Source organism: Echiichthys vipera (assembly GCF_963691815.1).
Source record: "Echiichthys vipera genome assembly, chromosome: 11".
Taxonomy (NCBI): domain Eukaryota; kingdom Metazoa; phylum Chordata; class Actinopteri; order Perciformes; family Trachinidae; genus Echiichthys; species Echiichthys vipera.
The window spans coordinates 3,338,917-3,350,636 of NC_139836.1; the positions used below are offsets into that span (position 1 = coordinate 3,338,917).

The window sequence follows — 11,720 nt, forward strand, 5'->3', positions numbered from 1 at the left end:
TGTTTGGACGCTCTTTATCTTTTTCTGACAATTCAGAATGATTATTTTTCCCTTCACAAAACAAAACAGGGCGGGCTACAGCAGAAAAAATGAACCGCAACAAAAGTGCAGCTGCGGTGATCACAGGGTGGTGGAAGAGCCAAAACTCAACACTCTCTTCTCATTTCCCTTCTCTTCTGCATCAATACTGCATGAGTGTGATGAGTCAGTAAACTGGAAAATGACCAGAAACGAGGAATCAATTAGAAAGGGGGAGAAAACAGACAGACAAAGCGGAAGAGCTGAACCTAACTGCTCCTCATCCATAATTCATACCTTTATGCCGTAGAACTATGAAATACAGTTTAGTGAAATGTGGCTACGCCTGGAAGGTTTCCCCCAGACTCGATCTGCGGGCACGTGCACAGGTTTGATTGATGAAAAGGAAAAATCGACACACAATACTGAACTTTTTCCTCTGAGGATTTACTGGAACTTTTGATGTGCTTGTGAAGTTATTGTACTGATATAACGCAACATATCACAACACATAACATCAGAACTCAACTACAAATGCTAAACCTTAATATTATCAAGACGTTTTCATTGATCCGACTAAAACATCATATGGTTGTAACCCAGGGACGTACACAGACATTTTGAGGGTCTGTGGCTCCTTCCTGAAAAAAGGGGGCAGCTGTTTTTCACTTCCTGTCTTTCTCACATCTCTTTCCAATAGTCACAACTTCACAACTTCTCACCTGAACTGTTTATTCAGTTCGCAAGAGCGTCATCGAATGCTGTATTTACTTGCACTTGGACACTGGAGCTTTGTTCTTATAAATTTCAGACCGGTATGAAGTTTCATTTTTACATTCATTCATTCATTCATCTTCATCCTCTTGTCCCTGTCGGGGTCTCGGGGGGCTGGAGCCGATCCCAGCTGACATTGGGCGTGAGGCGGGGTCCACCCTGGACAGGACTCCAGTCTATCACAGAACACATAGAGACGAACAGAGACAGACAACCATTCACACCTACGGGCGATTTTAGAGTGACCAATTAACACGTGCATGTCTTCAGTTTGGAGATCTAATCTCTCCACCTGGTCCTGGGTCTTCCCCGAGGCCTCCTCCCAGCTGGACGTGCCTGGAACACCTCCCTAGGGAGGCGCCCAGGGTTCATCCTTACCAGATGATCCTGAACCACCTCAACTGGCTCCTTTCAACGCAAAGGAGCAGCGGCTCTACTCCGAGTTCCTCACGGATGCTGAACTTCTCCCCCTCTCTCTAAGGGAGACTCCAGACCCCCTCCTGAGGAAACACATTTCACACGCTTGTACCCGCGACCTCGTTCTTTCGGTCATGACCCATCTTTCACGGTGCGGTAGAGCGACTGCAAAACCGTCCCCCCTGCTACGATTCTCCGGCCAAACTCACGCTCCATCGTCCCCTCACTCCTGAACAAGATCCCGAGGTACTTAAATAACCTCTTTAAACGCCATGATTACTACATTATTATGCTGCTATTGCCAATTATTATATTTACCCCATTATATTTGCATTAATAATGTGAGTCATTGAGATAAACGTGAGCACTTTAAATGACACGGTAGAGCTGGAAGTGTCTTTGAATCATTTTATTATGTAGAATTCCAGAAACGTGTTAAAAAAATATAAAAACTGCCACAAATCACGTCCAACAGTGACCAGATTGTTTTTTACACAACAGTTTTACAAAGTTTATGGAAAAAATTAGTTACACATCACAAACATGAACAACACATCTCGCTACCACTACCACTGCTATCGTCATCATTAGTGATGATCATGGACTGTTCAACAAAACACTACTTTTATTTGTTAGTCAGCTTTTACGGCTCAACTTTTCATTTTCTCGATAGCAAAACTACATCAAACTTCATACGAAAGAAGCTAAAGATGCTAAATAAGACAAAGTGGACTCTAATAGTCACATTGGTTCATTTTTCCTCCATTAAATACCGTGATTTAATGGTTTTATATGGGTCAGATTGCCATGTTTTAATTGTAGCTCCGTTTTCGCTTTGATTCGATGCTTGAAGCACCATTTGTGTAATGTTCATAATTCATAAAAAACGCTCATATTAACAGTGTTTTGTTGAGGTTAATAACAAAATCCGATATATATTGTTTTACGAATGAGCTGCCTGTTTCCCTTGCGATTAAAAAATATCTTTCTACGGGTTGATTTCAGATTGTGAATTCGCTCCATCGTGTATTAAAATGCGTTGGCTTCGTAACCTCCCATCAACCCTCGAAAAACTTGACGAAGAACGAGCAGACAGTGTGCCACCCCTCGCTGCAGTAACTCTGCACCGGCTCCATGTCGTTCAGCACCCCTTCCTCCTCAAAGCCAGTCCTCTCCTCTCTCATCTTCTTCTCCTCTTCCTCCTCCTCCTTCTTCTTCCTCCTCTCTGCCTTCCCTCCGTCTGAGCCCTTACTGGCCGGCGGTGCTCTCTTCTTCCCACCTTCCTTCCCGCCCTTCCTCTCCTCCTCTCCGCTGCGTTGGGCGAGCTTCATGTGGGCCTCGGTGGAAGCCTTCTTGCAGGTTTTAGCCTTCAGGACTTTTTCTCCTTCGCAGGCGTTCTGCCTCTTCTTCAGCTTCCCCACCAGCTGCTTCCAGTATTGGCTGGACTTCACCCCGTAGGCTTGGCAAAGGTCCGGTTTACCGGCGTAACGACACCAGTACCTGGAGGAAAAGCAGGAAAAAAAAACTAGAATGGCATTTGGAGAGACTTCTGAGGACGCAAGCCCTATCTGGCAATGTTAGAGACAAACCGACCAACCAAAGAGTGACTGAAAACATGACCTCCTTGACCAAGGTTATAAGAAGTTTAACAAGGACAAGGACGAGTTCAGGTCAAGACACCAGAAAGGAGAAAGTCACCGTGGAAACAACAACAAATTGGGAGACAAACAAGGAGGACACGGAGGTTGTAATTGGTCGAAATCCATGCAAAGGTTTGGCACATCTCTTCGAATATAGTCACCTTCACTGTCACTGTTTATTGGACTTTTAGCATTAATTGAAAATTTAAGCATTCATGGAGAATTCAACGATTCTTAATGAAAGAAACAACCACCTTAATGAGTTCATATACGTTTTTAATGACTTTCAGATGAACCACACAGACCTTTGTGTCAGGTGTTTGTTAACTTCATTAGCTTTTATCTTGACAACCACGTAAGTAATGTTTTTCTGCATATAAGAAAGGTTCATTAATATCCTGTTTCAAACGTTTTCAGGGCAGCACACACCTGATGTGTATGAAGGGGGCAGTTTTACCTCTTATCCGGCGTGCTATGGGCATCAAACGCTTCACTAACACATCACTAACACACCTGTTCTCCGACGCAGTAAGCAACAACATCCTCTAAGCGTTTAAGGCATCATTAAGAGAAGGGTGAACTTATTCAGCAAAGACGATTCCCATTTAGACCATTCACTTTTTTTCCAAAGAGCATTTTTCACAAATTAGCAATTTATCAAATGTTTTCATAAAGATGCTTAAATGCAACACTTCAAAATGCGTTAAGATATACAAATGGAAACACAGCTACATTCCTTATTTCCCACATCCTTCAATGCCATTTTCCACCTGACGGCCCCGCCCATCTACACACCTGTTCCCACTTTCCTAATCAGCGCTCCAGATATTTAAACAGCCCATTCGGTTCACCCAGAGGAATCATCCTGCGTTTGGGTTTTATCTGTGTTAAACCTATGAATGTGAGCTCTGGTCTCCGGTGTCGGACGTAATTGAGTTTTACTGACGGAAACTAAAAAAGTAAAAGTCCTTAAACATCAAACACTGTGTGACTTTATCTTCCTTTAAGGGTCAAACTCTAACAGACTGTCCAACTTGGTGCAACAGCTACTTTGTCTAAATCATAAATATGTATAAAATGTTCCCCATTAGACATTTGTCCCGAACTGCTCGGCTCAGGAATCATTTGAATAATGAGCTCTAGTTTTGAGTGCCCTTCCCACTAAGTGAACCCCTGAATTATTGAAATAAAATGACTAATACCTTAGAATTAAAACGGGTCTTTGTTCAGTTTTGTAGGTGAATTTACGGACACGTGCTATGAAGCGTAACATCTACACAACCTTCAGAGAGTTGAGTGAGTCGTCACTGTTAATGCTTCCTCACCTCTGCTGGTCTAGTGTCTCAGTGCTGCAGTTCACCAGCAGGCTCACCAAGCCTTCCCCGGACGTCTGCCAAACGCAGCGATGGCCCTCCTTGGTGGTCAGCTCCCCAGAGCCAGGCACTGAGCGGTTTCTAGGTCTCTTGGCCACAGGGGTTGATGGTGGAGGCTGACGGGGTTTTTCAGGTTTCCCCTCAGCAGGCTGCCGTTTGGCCTCGGTGAGGACGGGGAGGCAGAGGAGGAGGAGGAAGAGGAAACTGCACGGCAAGACACTCATGCTGGCTGGGAAGAGACATTTGGACACAGAAGTGAGAAAATGCTATGAGGCGCTTTTGTTTAATTTGAGATTTGCTTTGAATATTGGTGTTCTAGATCAAGGGTGTCAAACTGATCCAGTAAAGAGTCGCTGTGGCTGCAGGTTTTTCATTCCAACCAAGCAAAAACACACCTGGTCCAACAAATCAACTGTGTGAAGACAGTTCAGGTGATCAAATAAGTCGAGTCAGGTGTGTTTTTGATTGGTTGGGATGAAAACCTGCAGCCACACGCCCCTTTACTGGATCACTTTGACACCCCTGTTCTAGATTATAGTTTAAGTTTTGTGTCAAAGGCAAACACACTCAACTCAACTTCCTGCCCGGCATGCAAACAGATACAGTTCAACACTAGCTGGTGAGTAAAGTGGAAAATCTAGCAACGACAGAGCCAGATATTTTTCTCAGGAGTTGGTAGAGACCGAAAAACAGAGTTAAAAGAGAGAGAGAGACTTTGATTCATCCGGTGGACACAAAGTCCACTCCAATGGGGTGATCGTGTTGCTCTGTGTCTGCTGGGTGTGAGTTAATTTTAGCAAATTTTATTGGTCGAGATGATTCTTCTGGTGCAAAAGCTTTGTTTTAAAAAAAATAATTAGGGTTTTGACGTGCTGATATTTGCTAATTAGCACTAAACCCAAGCACAGCTGAGATGGGTAAAAAGAGCATTACTTTTGCAGGTATTTGATCATAAACCAACGTATTGGACACATTGAAATTACGATCAGCTGATGGCTCTCAGGGAAAAGTTAAGATCTCACCAAAGACATTGAGGTTTGTTCTGAGGGGGCAGGTCTGAACTAAATGTCATGACAATCTTCAGTGGGTATCAAGACATGTCACCCAAAGACATCGCCATGCCTTGAGGGTGAAAGGCAGCGGGAACATGAATTGATTTTCAGTCTCAGTTACAGGCCACGCTCCTATAACACTGGACCCTACACTGGAACTCCATGGAGTCTTTTGTTAAACACTCGTTGCCTGTCGTCAAAACCCCATTTTCAGGGTTAGTCCCTGTGCATTACGCAGCTGTTTCACAGGCTCAGTACTATTCACTGTTAAATGTAAATCCAACTTAAACGCAGCAAAGTGCCGTTTTTAATATATAACCCACACAGATGACTTGCTGTATTCTTACCACATATTTAACAGAAGGTCAATTTATATATTAAAACCCCAAAAGAATAATAAAATCTACTTAAATAAAAAATATACTGTTACAACCCGGCTCATGGGGAAAAGGGAAGCAACATAAACCAGAATGTTTTTGGTAAAATAGCAACAAAAGAACAGGGAAAGGAGCACGTTGGATGCTGCTCAACTCAAAGAAATAAATATAACTTAAAGGGGTCGCTCCAAACTGAGAGATAACTATCAGCCACTTCCAAAAAGAATTACCCAATGTCAACAATCATCAGAAAATACAAAATAAGCAGCACCCTCTCGAACCTGTGTCTCTAACATCAAAAAGCTACAGGTGTCAGGTTGGTATCTGTAAACCCCACTAAAACCTAAAACCCAATTTCCTCACTGCAATTTCAGAGATAACACAAAGTAAACTCAAAGAGCACTACACACACACACACACACACACACACACACACACACACACACACACACACACACACACACACACACACACACACACACACCAGGCCAGTTGGTCAAAGACAAAGGGCCAAAATCACAGAAATCAACTAATTTTTTGACACTTGCAACTAACAATTCTAACATCTGAACATGTAATTGAAAGTAATGTTGTATGTCGATTTAAATGGGTTCAGCGTTAATAATCTTTGAGAGAGAAATTCGATGATGCCTGAAAGTCAAGTGTCAGAGACACGCCCCCAAAAAGAGTCTGGACCCGACAACACACAGTCTGTACAACAAGCAGAGAGACGAGCGTTAGACTGTACCATTTATTTACACGTGTATTTCATCTCATCTCATCTTCATCCGCTTATCCGGGGTCGGGTTGCGGGGGCAGCAGCTTTAGTAGGGGACCCCAAACTTCCCTTTCCCGGGCCACATTAACCAGCTCTAACTGGGGGATCCTGAGGCGTTCCCAGGCCAGTGTGGAGATCTAATCTCTCCACCTGGTCCTGGGTCTTCCCCGAGGCCTCCTCCCAGCTGGACGTGCCTGGAACACCTCCCTAGGGAGGCGCCCAGGGTTCATCCTTACCAGATGATCCTGAACCACCTCAACTGGCTCCTTTCAACACAAAGGAGCAGCGGCTCTACTCCGAGTTCCTCACGGATGCTGAACTTCTCCCCCTCTCTCTAAGGGAGACTCCAGCCCCCCTCCTGAGGAAACACATTTCAGACGCTTGTACCCGCGACCTCATTCTTTGGGTCCTGACCCAGCTTTCATGACCACAGGTGAGGGTAGGAACCAAGATTGACCGGTAGATCCAGAGCTTTGCCTTCCTCAGCTCTCTTTTCGTCACAGCGGTGCGGTAGAGCGACTGCAGCACCGCCCCCGCTGCTCCGATTCTCCGGCCAAACTCACGCTCCATCGTCCCCTCACTGGTGAACATGATCCCAAGGTACTTGAACTCCTTCACTTGGTGTCAGGACTCATTCTCTTTTTGAAAAACTGCAGATTGAGTCGTATCAAACGAAACCAATACCAAGAAAATACAGCCGAAGATAGATAATGTTGTTGCTCAAGTAAATATAAATAACTAACACCCATGAAAAAACACTTTGAATAATAACTAAACATGAAAACAGTTGAAATCTTCAAGTGAAATATGCGTAACCTTTAACATTTAGTCCTCTGCGGTGTCTTTTTCACACGACAACACTGTTGTCAGCTAATTCTGTTGGCCTGTTAAGCTCTCTTGTTAAGATGAATTCATAAATACATATCTTGTGTTTATTCTAATGTAAAAATTAGAAATGAATGACTTCATTAAAATTAATTAAACTGATGGAAGTCCATTTTAATGTCTCTTAGTTTTGCCTGCAGTCGGTTTCTCAGGTTAGTCGTCGTGTGTTTAAAACATGCATTTGCGATTTGCACTCTAAATAATTACTCTGTATAAATGAGAGTTGAGGGAGAGAAGTTTTGTATTTCGATAATTAATCCCATTAATAATGTTTATGTGTTTGTGTTTGTGGGAAAATTAACCCAAAAGGACAACGTGCTCCGCAGTATATGGCGGTGTATGGCTGTATAAGATGGTAGATGGCAGTAGGTGGCGGTAGGTGGGGGTAGGTGGCGGTAGGTGGCGGTATATGGTGGTGTATAGCTGTATAAGATGGTAGATGGCAGTAGGTGGCGGTAGGTGGCGGTAGGTGGCGGTAGATGGCGGTAGATGGCGGTGTAAGGCGTAATATGGCAGTATCCACGGCATGGATGTCTGCATCATCCCCAACCCCAGAGTTTTTAGACTAAATCCGGCTCACTCGTTTCCAAACATCTCAGCCGTAGACTCAGAAACACCAGAGCCGTGTGGATGTGAGGCGTAAACGCAGAAAAACGATAAGGTTTTAAACTAAACCTTAGTAGTTGATGGGTGTAGCCTTAATCACAGAGGAATCCATGTAAGTAAATCTTTCTTTTCACAGTCTAGCTAAGCATAAACTGATCATTTTTTTGTATATTTTCATATATTTTTCATCGTTTCCCGGGGAAACTGTCAGGACTCACAGTGGAGGTGTGATGCAGCTGATACAAAAACATTTTGTTTGGCTGAAATAATTCACAAAACACAACATTTCTTTGCATTTGCAGAAGTAAATTATCTTGCAACATCGAGGAACGACGGCGAGCTGCATCTGTTAAAAGAGGAGAGCAAGTCCACAGCTGATTACAGCATCTGTGTTTATATTTATATATATTATAAACATAATAGTGCCTCTTTTTCCCTCGGTGTGATATGATATTTCTTTCATTTGGTTCTTCCTTTAACAAATACATGATTTCTTTTCACGAGTTCTTCTTGAAATTATAACAAAACCCAAACAAACAAAAATAAAGCAGGTCTCTCCTGGCAGTGTGCAGCTCGGCATTGTAGCATATTAAGGAGTTTCTGGGACATGAAAAACAAAGACGCACAGCACCAAAACAAAAATAATCCCCCTTCAAGCACCCCCCTCCAAACACCCCCCTCCTCAATAAGTCATGAATGACAGAAAACAAATGTTCCTCCGTCGTCTCCCGCGCTCCAATATTTGGTTTGACCGTTTTAGGAAGAAGCAGAAACGCACAGTTAAGTGTTCAGGGTTTGTTGTCTAGTGTGAGCAAAGGCCCGGTGTTCTTACCATGTGACGCTCCGCGGCTCTGAGTCGCTGTGGGAATGTGGGGGCCACGAACACTTGGATAAAAGAGGGGACGAGACGAGGATAAAGGAGGGGGAGGAGGACGGAGGGGGGTTGGGGGGAGTGAGGAGGACTATACGACGAACTGCCCACCCCAAACCAAGACACCTCCCACATTCACCCCTGCTGACAAAACCCTATGTGTGTGTGTGTGTGTGTGTGTGTGTGTGTGTGTGTGTGTGTGTGTGCGTTTGTGTGTGTGTGTGTGTGTGTGTGTGTGTGTGTGTGTGTGTGTGGAGAGAGAGAGAGGACAATGGACACACTTGCCAAGGTTTCTGCCTCTTGGAGACATTGACGACACCTCGAGGGTTTGGAAGTGTCAGCGTTCATCGTGCGTACGAAACACGTTTTCTTTATAAGATACAGTGTGAATATTTGAGCTGAGGCATCTAACATTTGTTTTAATCTTGTTGAAAGAGAAAGAAGAGACAAATAAGTGGTTTTGACCTTTACAGTTGCAAGGATCTTGCCTGTGAGATATAAGACTGACGAGCTGCGCGGTTAATGAAGACGAATGCCTGGCTCCAGGGTTATTAGTGCACGGGTTGGAGTGGGTTATCCAGCATACGCCGCGGCCGCTTGTCAGTAATGAAATGATTCTGTAGACTGTAGACTTTTTAATGTAAACTTTGTTTTGGGTTTATCTTAGAGAACCACAGAATAAACAAAAGAGGAGGAGGAGGAGGTGTAGCCAACGCCTGCCAACGATTATAAATTCACGATTCATTTAAACAGTAAAGTTGTCAGACAATAATCAACACCGGTGGCATAAATCAAAACAAATCCATCACTGTAGATAGAAAGCACTCAGCTGTGAATAAGCAGCGGGACAAAATACACATTAAAGATTTACAACCACAAAAAGCCACACCAGCAGCTCAATGTGAGTCCAAAGTCAAAGACAAAGGAGGAAGAGGAGAGTTCAACGTCTGGTTCCAAAATATAAATACATGAGCAACAACCGACAATAACATTTTGTGAATTGTGCACCAACTGCTGCTGTCTATAACTCTACATTACATGCAATTGTGCTGCAAACTGGTTCATTGTGTGTGTGTGTGTGTGTGTGTGTGTGTGTGTGTGTGTGTGTGTGTGTGTGTGTGTGTGTGTGTGTGTGTGTGTGTGTGTTTGCTGAAACTGTCAGTTCCCAGACAGACAGCACAATGATACAGATGATCCATGGATTATTAATGTATTTCCACCTCTCTGTCTGCTCCTAATGGCATCTGATAGATCCACTGCACCCGACTCACATCCAATCAGAGCAGAGCGGTCTCTGACGCAGACTCATTTTACAGCTGAATGGAAAACTGAAATTCACGTTAAACACAAAGGGAAAATATCCTTTACCCACGTGTTGTTTCCTTTCTGAGCTTTGCCTCCACGCTGTTAGCACGTCACACGCTTCACTCATCTGATTGGTTGGTTTGGCCAGTATGTTGGTGACAGCCGGATGGTTTATCCAATCACAAACCAGGATTTTCACCCCTTCCCCAAAGATCTCCAAACCAGAGTTCAGATGGATCTGCTGAGACAATGCATATTATGGAAATCAATCCATCTGGAGGAGTCAGGTTACGGAATATGTGCCGGACTCTCTCCATTAAAAAACTAAAAAGACATAAAAACAATTAGCCCTATGTGTTCATAGCAAATATGATTTATTATGCTCAACCATGATGGACTGTAATTATCTTACGTTCCATTTCTTTGCCTGTGTTGTTTGTTATCTGCTCTTTCTACATTATGCAAAATTAATATACAACTATTTTACCGTTTTTATCCAGTGCAGTATTCATTGTGCCTGGAGCCTCTGTGAGCAAGTGTTTCCATGCCGAAACAATTATACAACTTCAAGTTTAACAGCATATAAATGTCTTTTTTCAGTGTACAGCAGCATTGAGATGATGTGGTTGAGATGAAAACGATAAAGGCCTTGAAACGCTAAAGAATTACAGGGAAACCAGATCAGACGGTTCCTCCTGAATGTAAATGTGACATGAGCTCCTGCACAGCCGGTGGCCTTTACAGCGCACATCTAAAAAAAAAGACATTTTACAACGAGAGACACAAAAATACAGAAGGAAACAACAGGGTGAGCGACTCATTTGCATGCATCCTCAAAAATAAACCATCCATAATGCATGACGTGTCGCACGAAAGAGCATCGAAACTCAAAGTCACTTTTTATCTTTTTCTCTTGGCCCAAGTTTCCTTTTCTCTCTCTCTCTCTCTCCCTCTCTCTCTCTCCCTCCCTGTCGCTGCATTTATAACAGCAAGTAACCCCAGCGAGATGAATGAGGAGAATCTTCTCTCTCCTCTAGGACAAAGACTCGTGCAGGAATCTGGGTCACGGCTTAACCCCCCGCCGACACCCTGCCATCGCCGCCCGGCTCTTTCTCATTCAGCTCAGGGGTTGCTGGAGATCTTGCAGGAGGAGGATGGCTCTTTTCCCCGCGCACGCTGCCAAAAATCTGCCTGGCACGAGAAGGATGTTCTTAAAAAACATGCCAACGACGGTAAACATGTCGTTCCGCCAAGTCCGGGCCAATCGGGAACGAATATGTCACCTTGTTTTCAGCTGTTGAGTACACTTCGCTCTGGAGCCGAGCAGCTGCGGTCTGAAAGGCAGAGCGTAGCGGAGAGGAGCAACATTTACCCAAGTTTTGTCTGCGAGTAGATCAGCGATGTCGTGTTTGTGTGTGACTCATTGGGTATTAGTTTATTTAAAAGGGGACAGTGCAATTTCATAAAACACATGATTACACGTGGTTAAAAAAGCCAGAATCAGCCAGAAGGCCAGTTTTCATCTGTACTCCCCCGGCCATGATGTGAACAGTCAAAATTACAATTTAAAAAAGAATAATTGAGAAGAAAAAAGCACACAATAGATGTACAATATAATACAAAA

The 11,720-nt window shown here is 43.7% G+C and overlaps 1 protein-coding gene across 1 annotated transcript; it reads right to left on the reverse strand.

Annotated features, from left to right (window-relative positions):
- Positions 1-2,011: 2,011 nt before the first annotated feature.
- On the reverse strand, positions 2,012-10,297 carry fgfbp3 (fibroblast growth factor binding protein 3). The gene is made up of 3 exons (XM_083923314.1): positions 10,164-10,297; positions 4,175-4,451; positions 2,012-2,709 (listed from the first exon to the last, which is right to left on the reverse strand). Exons 2-3 carry the CDS (start codon positions 4,444-4,446, stop codon positions 2,268-2,270), a joined length of 714 nt encoding a protein of 237 aa, XP_083779440.1. The 5' UTR covers positions 4,447-4,451; positions 10,164-10,297; the 3' UTR covers positions 2,012-2,267.
- Positions 10,298-11,720: the final 1,423 nt, after the last annotated feature.

Bases quoted from the DNA above. Each gene is read 5' to 3' on its own strand.
- fgfbp3 (XM_083923314.1), bottom strand. From the start codon at position 4,446: ATGAGTGTCTTGCCGTGCAGTTTCCTCTTCCTCCTCCTCCTCTGCCTC. The intron at 2,710-4,174 runs GTGAGGAAGCAT...CTTTTCCTCCAG, and splicing joins GAGACACTAGACCAGCAGAG to GTACTGGTGTCGTTACGCCG.